The sequence below is a fragment of the Gorilla gorilla genome, chromosome 11, assembly GCF_029281585.2.
Source record: "Gorilla gorilla gorilla isolate KB3781 chromosome 11, NHGRI_mGorGor1-v2.1_pri, whole genome shotgun sequence".
Lineage (NCBI taxonomy): Eukaryota > Metazoa > Chordata > Mammalia > Primates > Hominidae > Gorilla > Gorilla gorilla.
The window spans coordinates 143719524-143734693 of record NC_073235.2 but is presented as its reverse complement, the minus strand read 5'-3'; the positions used below and the strand labels follow the sequence as shown (position 1 = coordinate 143734693).

At 58.6% G+C, this 15170-nt stretch overlaps 1 protein-coding gene across 13 annotated transcripts in view; it reads right to left on the bottom strand.

Moving 5' to 3' along the window:
- SNED1 (sushi, nidogen and EGF like domains 1) overlaps window positions 1–15170 on the bottom strand; it is a 94183-nt gene that overhangs the window by 15899 nt on the left and 63114 nt on the right. For 11 of the 13 annotated variants that reach the window (XR_008677570.2, XR_010129735.1, XM_055379989.2 and 8 more), the window contains 11 exons: window positions 13974–14087; window positions 13178–13291; window positions 12753–12866; window positions 11893–12006; window positions 11256–11552; window positions 8891–9074; window positions 7891–8003; window positions 6700–6981; window positions 5185–5329; window positions 5027–5109; window positions 3569–3667 (listed from right to left, as the gene is read on the bottom strand). Coding sequence is in view for 11 of the 13 variants with exons in the window: in XM_055379989.2 (XP_055235964.1) it covers window positions 3569–3667; window positions 5027–5109; window positions 5185–5329; window positions 6700–6981; window positions 7891–8003; window positions 8891–9074; window positions 11256–11552; window positions 11893–12006; window positions 12753–12866; window positions 13178–13291; window positions 13974–14087 (1659 nt within the window). In the remaining 2 variants the exon portion in view is untranslated. Of the gene's footprint in view, window positions 1–1930; window positions 2621–3568; window positions 3668–5026; window positions 5110–5184; window positions 5330–6699; window positions 6982–7890; window positions 8004–8890; window positions 9075–11255; window positions 11553–11892; window positions 12007–12752; window positions 12867–13177; window positions 13292–13973; window positions 14088–15170 lie in introns of those variants that run through there. The other 2 variants (XM_055379996.2, XM_063695360.1) reach the window with 2 other exon arrangements.

Sequence of the window (15170 nt, the reverse complement as noted above, 5' to 3'; positions counted from 1 at the left end):
ATTCTCCTGCCTCAGCCTCCCGAGTAGCTGGGACTCCAGGCGCCCGCCACCACGCCCAGCTAATTTTTTGTATTTTTAGTAGAGACGGGGTTTCACCGTGGTCTCGATCTCCTGACCTGGTGATCCGCCCGCCTCGGCCTCCCAAAGTGCTGGGATTACAGGCGTGAGCCCCCGCACCCGGCCCTGGACTCTCAGTTCTTTTCCACTGATCTAAATGCCTATCCTTAACCCATTACCACACCAACAGGTTTCACCATGTTGGCCAGGCTAGTCTTGAACTCCTTCCTGGCCTCAAGTGATTCGCCTGCCTAGGCCTCCCAAAGTGCTGGGATTACAGGTGTGAGCAGATCTGAGTTTTAAAAGGCAAACAATTAATCTTTAAAAGGATATGATTTTATATATATACAGAAAACCCCAAAGAATGTATGACAAGAATAGGAGAGTTTGGCAAGATGGTTGGCTATAAGGTCAGTATGCAAAGGTCAAATAAATATCTATACTCCAGTAATAAATAATCAGGAAAAGTAACTTTTAAAATATATACTAGTATCAAACTATATAATAGTATCAAACTATAAAATACCTAGGAATAAGTCTGAATTCCATATAAAACTTTACTGAAAGATATTAAATAAGTCGTAATGTCATATATGGAGAGACATCCCATGTCCATGGATATAGACTTACTATCCTAAAGATGTCAGTTTTCACAAAAATGGTCAATGGATTGAATGCACACCCAGTCATTATCTCAAAGGCCTTTTCCATAGAGTGTGACTAGATTTGAAGGTGTATATGTGGAAGAAAAAAGGCCAAGGGTAGCAATGATACTTCTGAAGATGAAGAGTAAAGGAAAGGAACTTTGCCAATCAGTTCCAGGACTTACAAAGTCAGAGTGAACACAGGGCAGTATTGGCACAGATGTATCAAATTGACGCCACCAGAATTCTACTTTTATATGTGGAATTTTGATACTGACAGTGGGGGAAAAAGGGACTTTTTAGCAAGAAGAGATGAAAAATCCAGTTTACCCATATGCATAAAAAATGAAATTGTAGCCCAATTTCTCACACACACACAATCTAATAGATTAATGACCTACAGGTCAAAAGCAAAACTTTACATCTTTGCGAAAAAAATATACATGAATAACTTTCTAACTTTGGTGTGGGGAAGGATATTTTTTAAAGAAGGCTTGCAAGTTGTTAACCACTAATGCTCGATAAATTTGGTTATGAACTTTTCTCTATTAGGAAGTACCACCAAGAACAGGGAAGGACAAGCCAGAGGCTGGAGGAAGATAACCTGCAGAACACAGACCTGACAAAGGATCAGTATCAAAACATAAGAATTTTGACAAATGAATAAAAAGAGTACAAATAACCCAACAAAAAGTCAAAAGGCGTGATCAGGCATTTCACAGAAGCAAACACCTTTGGTGGATGCCCATGAGGAGAGGCTCAGTCACATCAGTGCCCAGGAGATGCAAACCCAGATCCCGGGGTGTGCATCCCACCCGTTCTGCCTGCAGGATCTGCAAACCCGGCAAAACCTAGTTCTAGAGAGACTGGATTCACTGCATGTCTTCATCACTGCTGGAGGGAGCGCAGACTACTATTGCCTCTTGAAAATGACTTAGTTTTCATGTAATTTGGGCATTCACACATCCTCATCCTAGATCCAGCTTTTCCACTCCCGCACACGTACTGGAAAACCTGTACAGGAACATCCACTGCAGCACTGCTCATACCAAACACAACCTACATGTTCTCTGCACAGAGAGGGGAGAAGAGCCAGTCAGTTCACTCAGTGGACTCTGTGCTCAATAGTGGGTGTGAATAAGCCGCAGCCGCCCAGACCGCATGGGCCAACCTCAGTCCGAGAATGCGGAGTGAAAACACAGGACTAACGATCACACATGGCAAGATAATTATCTTGCAAAGAAAACTCACTTATTGTTCTGCCATACATATATGTACCATAAAATCACTCCCCCCACCTTCCACTCTGAAAAAACAAAGGAATTCTAGGCACAAAGTTCAGGATCATGGTTAACTGAGGGGAGAGAACAGGGAGTATGATGGCAAGATAGAAGGTATCATTCACATCCAAGTTTATAGGTTGGGTTCTTGATTTAGTCATTATTCAAAGGCTAATAACTAAATAAAAGGTAGCTAGCATGAGAGTGCAACATGAACCAAAGATCATGACTGGCTTTGCACATCGAGGGGCCATTAAAGAGTCTACTTTTCATGTTATCACTTAAAATCATTTTGCACCCACCAGGGCATGAGCATCTCATGCTGGCAAACACCACATGACTGTGGTGACCTCAGGGCCAGCCCGGGGGTCATCTTGAATCTCTCCTGCTGAAGAGACCCAGGAGGGTAACACATGCCCCTCCAATTTCTGAGTTCTAGGAAATGAACACCTGGTATTTAAAGGGGCTGACATAATGCAAATCATCTGATGAAATGTTTGTTTTAGTTCACTTAAAGATCAACATGAGAGTCTTCACTCTGAATGGGCCACACCTTAATTAAGAGAATCCTTCACTCACTGCGTCGGATGCACAAACCAGTCCTCCTGGTGCTCACAGGGGCTAGCAGCAAGTCCAGACCTTGTATGGTGAGGGCGGGGGGGGGAAGGTGAACTTAGGGTTCAGCGAAACCGCCACTTGCAAACACACCCCACCTCAGGTGCCCTTGATGTGTACACATGTCCTTGAGAAGCTGGGGGCAAGGCCTTGCGGGTGAGACCACGCTCAGCAGCTCACACCTTTACCAAGTACTAGGACTTCTTTGGGGTTGGGTTGAGGGGTGATCCCAATCTGAGTCTGTGGTATGACTCAGGGGAGAACAGGTCACCGGGTGCTAGGAGAGCTGTCCATAGAGGACACAGCCCCAAAAGATTAGAACCAGGAGAAAGGTAGAGTCTGACTCAGGGTGAGGAACACACATGTATTGGTGCTGCCCGAAGGGGAACTGCCTCGTGAGCGTCTGGGAACTCTTACTGCAGGTGCTCAGCAGATACTTGGTGCCCTGCAGGGACGTGCTGGCCTCGATTCTCACGAGGCAGAGCCCTGGACTAGGAGACAGTTCAGGTCCTGCATAACCTGAGTGTCCACAGGGACCGGCTAGTCCTCAAGCTGGGGCTCGCCCAGTGGCTGCTCCCTCTGCTTCTCCCATCCTGACTCCGCCTGCTCCTCTTTGGAGAAGTGAGGGGTGAGGGGCCCAGAGGCAGGGGCTGGGGTGGGCTCTGTTGCATGTGGAGGCGAAGGAGGGGAGGGGAGGGGAGGCAGCGTCAAAGCCAGTCTCTGTAGCTCAGACTCTGGGTGGTTTGGGTGGGTCCTGCCCCCTGGCCTGTTCCCGTCTGTGGGGTCCCACTGCTTGGGTGGTGTAGCTTCACCCCATCTTCCCACACCGGGGTGCCTGGCGCTCGGCCTCCCCTCAGGTAGGCTCTGTGCCTCCTGATTCCTCACCGTGGGTGGTCCCTCCTTCCTGCAGCCTCTAAGGCCCCTGAGAGCAGTCAGTCAGTCCCAAAGTCCCCACCAGCGCTGCTGACTTACTTCCGATGTCCTTGTTGCCGTGTTCAGGGAGCTGGAGGGCCAGGCTGACCTGCTTGGGGGCTTCCTCCATGTTCTCGAGCTGCGCCGAGGCTGTGGGTTCTAGGAGAAGCCAGGCGGTGACCACACGGCGCAGCTGCTTTGCACCCGGGATGGTCCTGGGGCCACCCTTTTGAGTGCTTCTATATCTCAGGGAGCACGGATGTCCCTGGTGGGGACCAGGCTCCCTGCGTGGCCCCGGCACCTGTCGGCCCCAGAGCTGCCTCCCCTGAAGGGCTGGCCTCACCCTCCTGCTGACCCTCTGGAGGGGCTCGGCCTTCCCCCTGCAGGGCCCCCTCAGAGCTGCTTCAGGGACAGCCACCACTGATCATGCTGAGAGGCCCCATCCTCACGGCTGATGCGGTTGCTTCCTTCTTAGGGTCAAATTCTGCATTCCTCTCCTTCCACCCCTGCTTCTTGGAGGCTGTGGCACCCCCTGCTCTCTCTAAGCTGCCCTCAGTCTGTACTGACCTTCCTCATGCCCTCGCCCCCAACTGCATCACTTCTTATGCAGGGATCTCAACCGCACCCTCGGGCACTTGATATCCGCTTCCATAGCTGCAAGTACAACGGGCCCCCCTCTGTACTCCAGATCTCACCTGCCCACCACTGGGCATCCCGGGCAGCTGCCTGCCCTCTCCTCAGACACCTTGCTGGGGGCTCTCTCCCCTGCTCACCGTGCGGCAGGGACCCCAGGGCTCTGGTCCCTCCTTGCCACTCTCCTTGCTGCATTTCCCTCCCTCCTCTGCCTGAGGAGTTTTTGCTCAGAACGTGTTCATTAAACTGGTGACTAGGCTCTGTTGGGGAGTTCCATGAGGATGAGCACCTGGCCTTCCAGGTGAGAGGCAAGGGCCAGAGAGGTCCCCTCTGGGGCAGGGTCGCGCCTGCCTCACTCCTGCCAACATGTCTCAGGGCTTCTGTGTCAGAATCACAGGCAGATTCCCAGAGCGGCACTCACCCAGTAAACCCGGTGGGTGGAAGGGGCCAAGGCACCTGGGCCCATCAGCCTTGCTGCCACCGGGAAGATCTTGCCAGGACAGTGGCGGGTTAGACCCTCATGGCCTCCTGCCCATGGCTTACTAAAACAAAGCTCAGAGCCCTACTTTGGCAAATAAAGCTGCTGTAATGTCTCAGACCTGCTTCTAAAATGTTTATCTTCTCTTGTGTGTCCTACCAGCAGCCTGTGCCTCCAGCCCACACACTGACGTGAGGCCCTCACGAGCTGCCCCTCCCGCCATGGAGGTGCATGCTGCCGGCGCCCCATGAGCCCCGCGCCTTGTGCACAGTCGGGGTGGGGGTCACTGGCTGGAGACTGCGCTGGCGGTGGGGGTGGGCTCATCATGTAGGGGACAGGACCTGGTGAGAGCGGCAGTGAGGACGAGGGTTGGCCACCGAGGTGGGTGGGGAGGCCCCGGCACTCACGTGATCTCACGGTGGCTGCTTTGCTGGGTGAGCCACCGAACCTGGCGCTCACTCTTCCTCTGCCGTCCACAAGCTCCGAGAACCTGCAGAGAGGGTGGAAGGGTCACCACAGTCTGAGCACCGCCTCGGGTGATGGGGCCGACGGGTGGGGCACGTACCTGGGGGGCTGGGAGGGGGTCTCGGGGGCGCTGTGGTCATTGAGCAGGCGCAGCTCCGGCAGGCGCGCCGGGGGCGGTCTGTTCCTGAGCACCCGAGGGTGGTGTCCTCCCTGGTGCCAGCGTCTGTCGGCGCCATCCCTGGGGGCTGCAGAGCAGGCGGGAGGAAGGGGCTGGTCTGGGGCTGCCCTCTGCTCCTGTCCCTGCCCCTGTGGCATGGGTGGTGCCCCTCACACTCAGCCGTGCTTGGAGAAGGGAAGGGGGGTGTGTGCGTGGGCCATGGTCATCCAAGGTGCTTGTGGCTTCCCCAGATGCCCTGGGTTCCCTTCCAGCCCACCCGCCACATCCCTTCTGAGGAGGAGCCATGCGCAGCCATGACACAGGCGTGCACTGGCCTGGGAGTCATGAGGCAGGGCTGAGTCTAGGCCCCTGCCCGTCACTCAAGTTCTCAAGGGGCTGGGCACTCGGGCTCGGACTCAGGTCCCAGGCTGCCCTGGAGACACAGTGCCTCTCCCCAGTGGCCTCCTGATGGGACGCTTCAGCTGGGAGTCCCCACCCCAGCATGTGCCCTGAGAGTGAGGGTGCATCTGTCACCCTAACAGCATCCTTCAGCCTCCCAGGCTGGGCCCTCCTTCCCCTTCCCTCTCCCTCTCACTCTGACGCCGGCTCACAGAGGTCCCAGCCTGCCCCTTCTGCCTGGCTGGCGGGCTTGGCCCCAAGCTGGTGGGGGTGGCAGGGTTGGGTCTGGGAACTCGGCAAGCTCATGCACTTCGTGTCCCCAGCACAGCCTCACGGGTTGGGGAGGAGCCTGGGGTCAGAGCCCTCTCTTCCCTGGGGAGCCGTGCACTGCTCTGCTCTGGCCGGCCGTGGCCTCTCCTCCCTGCTTGTCTCCGTCTCTTTCTTCTCTCCCTGTTCCGCTCCTGCATTTTCCCACAACTCCTTCTGTGAACTTGGAAGACCTAAGTGGGGCGTTCGGGACCCTGGTGGAGCCTGGAAGGGCCACCCCTGCACTTGGGAGCAGACCTGAGCCCTTCGGAGCATCTGTCCCCACTCCGAGCCGCTTCTGCCCTGTTCCTCTGCGCCCCAGCATTCCTGCCTGCCTTGCAGGCCCCTGCCTGTGGCCTCCTGGCCCTTTGTCTGTGTCCAGTGGCTCTTCATGGGTCAGGACTGGGCTGCAATGCAGGCCACTTCCGGGGGCTTCCTCCTTGCTGCCACCCTCGGCACCCGTTTTCAGGTGATGCTCGGCCTGTCTGGGATCTACGGGAGGGTCCGGCACAAACTGAGGCTCAATGTGCTTATTATTCCAATTGTTGGTGCCACCTGCCCATGAATCCTTCCTCTCCTCGTGGATTTGAAAAGCCTCCACTTTCATACACAGACTCGTCCCCTGCTAACACGGTCCTGTTTCTAGGCTGTCTGCCTGGCATCCCAGGCCCCTGCAGGGCCAGGTCAGTCCTGAACAGGGTGGAGGGCTGGCAAACACTGCCCCCGCCCACGCGCAGGGCCCGCGGCACTCACAGGTGATGATGTAGAGGTGGGCGGGCTCGCTGTGCTGCGGCCCGAGCTCCGTGCTCTGCACTGCTATCACAGAGAGCTGGTACCGCCGTCCCGGCAGCAGGTCGCGCACCGTGTAGGACGCCAGCTTCCCATTGGGGACATAGCGGCTCTTGGTGCTCTGGCTGGTGGTCACATTGATGACATAAGCCTCCAGCAAGCTGCCTGGAGTCGGGGCATCCCAGACCACGTGGGCAGAGGTGGCGGTGACTCGGGCGGCGGTCAGGTTTGCTGGAGGCAGGGGCCCTGGACGAGGCAGGAGCAGGGAGAGGTGAGGGGGTGCCCACAGGGTCTTCTGGCAAGAACACGGTTTGAGAACCCGACATGGGCTGCTGCAGCCTTGCTGGAAGCCAGATTCTTTATTATGGAGAATGGTACAGTGCTGAGGCGGGGTGTGGGCTAGCATGTACAGCAGCATCTCCCAACCGAGAGGCCTGCAGGCCCCCGGTTGCCACCCTCCCCTCGGGTTAGGATCCACCCTGTGAAGCCCCCAGGCCCTGGCCCGTCAGCTGGCGCCCTCCCCGCAGCACAGTCGGTTCCCCTGAGCCTGGCTGCGTGGAGCCCTGTGCAGACTCCCCTGCCCCACCAGCCTTTCCCATGCCTTCCCAGGCGGGCAGCATCTGAGTGCACAGGTGGGCAGGGGCCTGCTCAAGCCTCTGTTCCTCACAGAGGGAGCTGCAGCCTCCCCTCTGCCCAGTTCACCTGTCCCTCCCCTGCGCGCTGACTGTCCATGCTGTCGCCCCTCCCATGCACTGGGGAGGGGTGTGGGCCTAGTGACGCCAGGAACTTAGGGAGCTTAGCTAGAGGGGGCTGGTTGCAAGGTACACGGGCCCTGGATAGCATGGGTATCCCTGGCCCAGTGAGTTCCTCTGGCCCTCTGGTCGGTGTCCAGTAGGAACTCCATGCTGAGGAGCTACCAGGAGCCTTTAGAGATGGAGACTGCCCTGGACAGCTGTCCCAGCACAAGGGCCCAGCCCAGCCCAGCGGCTCCTGCCCAGTGGCCCCTGCTCAGTGGCCCCAGCGGAAGAGACATCTGGGAGGCCAGGGGCTGGGTTTCTGGTGTTCTGGACGCTTTGGAGTGACTAGGGGAGGCTGGAAGCCAGAGCTTCTAGAAGACAGCCTTTCGTGTGCCGGGGGCCGCGCTGCTCTACTCACGGGTCCACACGTGCGTCGGCGCGGTGGCCAGGCTCTCTGTGGGGTGCTCCTCTCCCCTGAGCCCACTGAGGGTGGTCAGCTGGATGGTGTACCTCCTCCCAGGCAGCAGGGCCCTGTGGGCAGGAGGTGACAGAGAACAGGGATGTCTGGGACCTGTGTGTGACTCTGCTGCCAGACCGCAGCTCCCCCAGGCAGGAGGTGACTGCGGGGAGGTCGTCCTGCTGCTGGTGGCCCAGGCAACCTCCAGGAGGGGCAGACTCATCGCCCTCAGAGCCGTGTGCTCCCAGGGCGGGAAGCCAACCCATAGTCCGGGCAGCGGAGGAGGATCGGGTGCGCTTGGGGCTGCTACAGTATGGTCAGAGGGCCGGTGCTCAGCTGGGAGAGGCCAGAGGAGGGGGAAGTGGTCGCTGTGCAGGGATGGGGGACGGGCCCTCAGCACAGGTGAGTTGATGTAAATTCTCAGGAAACCACAGGACAATGTGAGGCCAATGCCGCCCCAGCCCCAGGAAGCTGCTGGCTGGAGTCTTCCTTCCCACTCGCTCTCCGATCTTTTCCTGCACCCCTGCCTGTGCTGAGCACGATTCGGAAGCTTTCTCTTTGGTTGGCAACCAAATCACAGGGGTCCACTGTGGGACTCCTGGGAGAGCTCGGGGCTGCTACCATCTACCCTCGCTGGCCGCTGCTCTCTGAGGGGGCCAAGTCACTCTCATGATCTGTGTGGAAAGTGTGCCCCCGGATTTTCTGAGATTTTCCTGCTCTTTTTGGACACTTTAAAACACCACCAAGGTGTATCCTCTCTTGGCAGCCCTGATGAGGTGAGGCGAGAGTGAAGCCTCCAGGGTCTGAGGCTGGCTCACCTGAGACCTTTGTCTCCGCTCAGGTGAGGAGCGGCAGGTGTACAGTCCACACATGGACAATGTGCCCGAGACCTGGGCCCCGTGTCCCCGAGCCCCCACCCCTGCCTTCACCCCGGCCCCATGCTCTGGGTGTCCCTTCTTACCTAAAGGTGAACCTGTCCACACTCCTGTCCACATCGGTGGCCTGGTCCCTGAGGGCCTCAGGGTGGCGGATGGACACACGGACCCCACTGACGGTGGCATGGCGGATCCTGTGCAGGGCCCACTGCACTGAGATGGTGCTAGCCGTCACATTGGTGACCTCGAAGCCTTCCACAGGGCGGGGTCCTAGGGGGAATGGACTGCTCAGCAGGTGCTGGCCCCTCCTTGCTCCTGGGGGAGCGCAGGGGCTCAAGATGAAACCAGGCTTGGGAGGGGGCTACAGAGAGGTACTGGAGAGGGTGTCCCATCAACTGCTCAGGGAACTCGGGCTGAGTGGGATGCCCAGGCTCTGGCCTCCAGGGCTGACAGCTGCAGAGCCCGCTGTGGGCATGACATCTGCGGAGCCCGCTGTGGGCCAGCCCGTCTTACCAGAGGCAGGGGTCTTAGTCTCCATTTAGATGTGGCAGTGACATGGCAGGGGATGGGCCGGAGTCCCTCTGGACATGAGTAACCTGGACCTCCCCTTTTGTGTGCCAGTTGACTATTTTGGTCTAAGAGCACACATCCGGGCCTGGTCTGGGCAACGCTGTCTTAGGAGGACGGACATACAGAGCTCCCAGCGACTGCAGGGAAGGGGCCACTTGTGAGCTCTGCTTCCCGCCCAGCCAGTCCCCTCCGAAGCTCGAGTGCCACTGCTGATGCACCAGGCAGAGCCCAGAGGGCAGCGCTCAGCTCCCGGCAACTCAGCACCCCGGTCTGTGGACAGCGGTCCCTTCCACCCACCATGGCTGGCTGGAGCCCCAACTCTGCAGCGGGCAGGGCGGGCTCTGTCTTCACTCCAGATACCTTCCGAGGACAGATCTCACATGGGGCAGCCTCGCAGGTGCTTCTTCCTAAAACAGCCCAGGCGAGCCATCCCTACTCAGCCCCTGGCAGCTCCTGCTGACACCTGCTCAGTGCCACCCGTACATGCGCCCAGGCTCCCCACTGGCCGAGGTGTGCTCTGTGTCCTTGCTGTGTTGGGAACTCCAGCCCCTTGGTGGTCAACTCCTGCAGGATAGGCCCTTGTGGGCCTCTGGCTGGGCTCAAGCTGCCCTGAATGCCTTCTGTCCCTCAATGCCCTTGGCATTGGCATCAAGCTGGGGCCCAGGTGTGGCCAGGAGGCTTTCCTCCTGTGAGAACCGCCGAGCTCCTCTCCACCTACCCGCCATGCTACCCATAGGTTTCACCAAACTCACATGGCCGCCCCGCAGGGCCCTGCTGGATGCTTAGGCCTCCCTGAAGCCCTGGCCACCCACCCACCCACCCATCCATCACGCCACTTCGCAGCAGTCTGTGCTCTCAGCACCTTTTCCTCTTTCCTCAAGCCTCTAGCACCCCTTCCCCATTCTTGCTCCTGTGTCTGGAGGCCACAGGCATGTTGGGTGAGAGTCCCATGGCCCCATGGCCCTGCACCCCACTTGGTTCCTGCCCAGCCTGTTCCGAGATCCCCTGTGCTCTAGCTGATGTGGCCGGGCTCCGTGGAAGGCCAGCCCTCTGCTTTCTTCTGGCCCTGCCCCTGTCCGTCCACCGCCGTGTTCTAGGGCTCCTTTCTCCTTCCCGGAATCCCTCCCAGAAGCACACAAGCCCGCTAAGCCCTGACGCCTTCCCTAGAGCGCTCAGCATCTTCTGCTCCCCGACACGGCAACAACCCCACAGGCTGTGCACAACCCGGGCCTCCCCTGCAATCTTGGTGGCCCAGGCTCTGAGGAGGCTCCTCCTAGGACCCCCTCTTCAGGGGTCATATCTGGTCACAGCTTTCAGTGCCAGCTCCAGGTGGAGGCTCTGGGTCTGTCATTCCATCTAGGGCCTGGGGGCCTGCCCCACAGCTCTTCCCGATTGAGCCACCGATGCCTCCTCTTAGCACACCCCAGCGCCTACATATCCTTGTGAGCAGGTGCCTCTTTCAAACTCTCCCCAGGCCTTCAGAGCACCCCAGAGTCCCAGCCCCTCCAAGCCCACCCCCGCGGCCCTTGTCTCCCACACTGGCTCCTTCTAGGGACCCTTTTGGGAAGCCCCCATTCCTCCCCAGTCCCACTTCCTAGCTCCATGCCTGGGGGTTGTGCTGCTCCCACTCTTGGCTCGATTCTATGCGCCCCAATCCCATGCCTGTATCTTGTGGACCCAAGGCCACTCCCGCACAGCTCTGTCTCCTGGCACTCTGTCTGCAGCAGGGCGGTGCCTGCAACCCCCAGCTCAGCTATCTGTCTTGCTGCTGCAAGAACTAGGAAGGTGGACGGGATGACAGCCGCCCTGCAGGTGCCGGGGCCAGCGCTGCCCTCGAGGGGCAGGGGCTGGGCAGGCACGGCCAGGCTCGGGGACACTCACGCGTGCGGGCCAGCAGCACGGCAGGCCTGCTGATGTCATTCTTGTTGTTACTGTTTCGCTTCACTGAGAAGACGGAGATGTTGTAGGCCCTGCCGGCCGCCAGGGCCTGGAGCTGGTGCGAGGAGCGGGTCCTGTCCACAAAGTCCGTGCGGCGGTAGGAGCCGTCGGAGGAGACGTAGGTGACCGCGTAGCCATCAAGCATCTGCCTGGCAGCTGGACCATCAGGCGGGTTCCAGGAGATAGAGACCCCACTCTCCTCCACTCTCTCCATCTTGAGGGCCGTCGGTGGGAAGAGCTCTTCAGGGTTTGGGTCAAAACAAGGGGAGGGGACTGGTCAGCCGTCAGCTATGCATGCCTGGCTCCCGTCGGCGGCTCAGCCGGGTCTGGCTCTTGGGCCTGACACAGCCATCGCTGGCAGAGTCCTTCTTTGTCCCTGGCCACGTACCTCCAGGAGGGTCACACTTTTGAATGTGTGACAGTGTTTCAAGCCCACCGGGGGATTTTATCCCCTCCCTGTTCCTCAGGGAAGGGGCCTGGGCAAGCAGCGGCCAGACGCTCTGCCCTTGGAGACCATTGGGCCCTCTAGGGAGAGGGGACCCCCCGTGGCTCCCTCACTGGAGGTGCCCTCGCCACCCACCTTTGGCGCAGTCCTTGCCCGTGTAGCCCACTTTGCAGGTGCAGCTGTGGGAGCCGTTGCTGGCCAGGCAATAGCCACGGCCCCCACAGGGGCTGGAGAAGCAGGGGTCACTCACTGAGGGGAGAAAAAGTGGCAGTGTATGTTGGGGCGTGGCCAGGGGTCCCTGCTCCAGCCGGGCCCTTGCTCCTGGGGCAATGGGCCCCTCCTGCGTGGGTGTGGAGGGGCGGGGGGCACAGGACAGCTACTGCCTCCCTTCGGTTCTGCCACCTCCACTGCCCTGCGGGGCCCAACCCAGCAGCTCCTCCACCCTCCACAGCGGAGTGCCACCAGCCGGACTGGCTGAGGGGAGGAGACACTGGACCAGGACAGGACAGGCCACCACCCCAGTGACAGTCCTGCTTGAGGAGGGGAGGTCAGTGGTCAGGGAGGCCTCATCAGGATGTATCCCACTGGGGGCTGATTAGGGAGAATGTTCCAGATGGAAGGACAGCCAGGGGCCAGACCTGGGTGTGCAAGAAACTTGGCCTGTCCAAGGGCAGCAGGGCCTATGTGTGGACGTGAGGCCCCACCCCTGGGTGTGTCCTCGGGTGAAGAGGGGTGTCTGGGGGGTGAGGGCAGGAGATGGGGATGTTTAGAAGGCACCATTGTGGGACCAAGGGAGACAGGCGGAGGGCCACTGGCCTGCGGCCTGAGAAGGGACCTTCTGAGGCGGTGGGCAGAGGGCGGGGAGCAGGCAGGCAGAGGGCGGGCAGCGGGCGGGCAGAGGGCGGGGAGCGGGCGGGCAGAGGGCGGGGAGTGGGCGGGCAGAGGGCGGGGGCAGGCGGGCAGAGGGCAGGGAGCAGGCGGGCCTGCCGCCCTACCTGTCTCGCAGTGGTAGCCGAAGAAGCTCTCTGGGCAGACGCACAGGTAGGCCCCGCCGCCGCTCTCACACCGGCCTCCGTGCTGGCAGGGGCTGGAGTCGCAGGCGTCCACCTCTGGAGAACACCCAGAGAGTGGGCCCAAGCCGCAAGGGGGGAGTCTGGGGGAGGGACGAGAGGACAGCGGGAAGAAGGGAAAGGAGGAGTCTAGGGGCGGAGGCCAGGAGAGAGGGGCAGTGGGCAGGTCCCGCCCCTCAGCCCTCCCCAGCACCCTCACCTCCACCCCTCCCTCCCAAGGTGGCCACAGCCCTGGGGGTCCCTCTCCCCAGGTGGCCTGCCCAGCAGGGAATGTGGGGATGCCCCACCTCCTCTCTGATCTTCCAGAGGCCCAGGCTCTGCATGTGGGGCCCACTGGAGGGAGCCCCTACCTGTCTCACAGTGGACTCCAACGAAGCCTGCAGGGCACCGGCAGACATAGGCCCCCGGGAGGTTCCTGCAGGAGCCTCCATTTCTGCAGGGGTGAGCTCGGCACTCATCCCTCTCTGCACAGAGAAGGGGTGTCAAGGGTGTTGCTGGCTCAGGTCTGAGGCGCCCACATGCCCCCAGGATTCCGTGCATTTCCTGGGGCTTCAGTTACCCCTTTCCCAGCTGGGAGCAACTACCCAGGACATGTGCTTTTTCTTCCATCAGCTCCAAACCCACCCCTCCTCGGGAGGCATGCCACCTCCACTGCCTGCTGGCAAAGCCCCACCTCCAGGCCATGCCTTCCTCCAGGCCACTCCACAATGGGAGGCTCCCCAGGGCCACGACTGGGCACAGCTCCCTGGGCCTTGCCCTCCCTGGAGCCTGCGTTTCTCAGGCTTAGAGCCCTAGCGAGGTACAAGAGTGTGCAGGGCTCATGGGGCAGGCCTCCCCTCCCTCCACTGGCTGGAAGCACCGACCAGGTGTCAGAGACCGTGACCTGCCCTCTCCGACGCCCACCTTCTCTGCGCCCTGAGGCCAGGCCAGCGTTTCTCAGCTGGGCTCTCAGTCTCCCCTGGGGAGGTGCAGGAAGGGATATTTGTAAAATCTTTGTCTTGGATGTCAGAGCTGGCAGGGGCCCGAGAAAGCATGCAGTGGCCACCCTGGCCATCCGGACAGAGACCTGTCCGGGGGACCCAGTGCCTCAGGCACATGGCCAGTGTGCTGCAGCTGTCACCCCAGTGGGGCCAGGGCCCCTCTTACCCAGCTCACAGTGGGCGCCCTCATAACCTGTGCTGCAGACGCACAGGTACCCAGCAACGCGGTCCTGACAAGAGCCCCCATGCAGGCACGGCTGAGACTGGCACTCATCGATTTCTGAGAGGAGAGAGCCCAAGAATAAAGCAATGTGGCCACGATTAAGCCAAATTAAGATGCACATAAACTAGTTCTGAGGGGCCAGACAGAATTCGATGATACATCATCAGTGGTTGGAAAGGCCAGAGACCAGGGCTGGATATCCTTGGAGTCGGGGCAGGGCAGTGGGCCTGGGGCTCAGTGCCTGGCTGTGGCTGTGAAGCAGCAGGGCGGGCTCGAAACCACCCCAAGGCTCCCAGAATACGCTGTGGGACTTAATTCCAGTGGTTCAGGCCGACAGGACAAAGGCCTCAGGGGTTTGACAGAAAATGTCTCATGTCCCATCTTGCCATTTCAATGTATAATAGTCACCTAGGAAACCAGTCCATCTGGGACAAATCTTGGTTTTAAATGATTCACCACAGGTTTCTTTTAAAGCGGGAGTTGTGCTCCTGAATTTAAATATTTATTTTTTTAAAGTTTAATTTCATGCTTAAAAAGTAAATAAATGGTAATGACTTAGTGACATCTGGGACTAGCAGCCACCCCGGCAGCCAGAATGCTGAATGGGCTCATCCGACCGTGCACCCTTCTCTTCCCTTGCGATAAGAATCTCTGTGTTTATAATTTCCTTGTCTTTAAAAACTAGGTTTTCTGGCAGTAAAATATGTAATTAAAATTAGCTTAAAAATTTTATAAATTGCCTAAACAACAGTGAATTTGTTTTTGTTGTTTATGAACTTTATTCACAGTACATCATGATATATGTTGTCTTCTCTCAGCATTATATGAAGAAGAGAACTCCATACTGTAGGTCACTGTGGTTCATAGATTTTCACTGCTGAATAACATTACACAGTGTGGCTATATCATACTTCACCCATTCTCACTGGCTGGGTCTTTGGGTTGGTTCTAGACTTTTTCCTTTTTTTGTTTTGTTTTCTTTTTTTTTTTTTTTGAGATGGAGTTTCGCTCTTGTTGCCCAGGCTGGAGTGCAGTGGCATGATCTTGGCTCACCACAACCTCCGCCTCCCGGGTTCAAGTGAGTCTCCTGTCTCAGCCTCCCAAGTAGCTGGGACTACAGGCGCCCACCACCATGCCCGA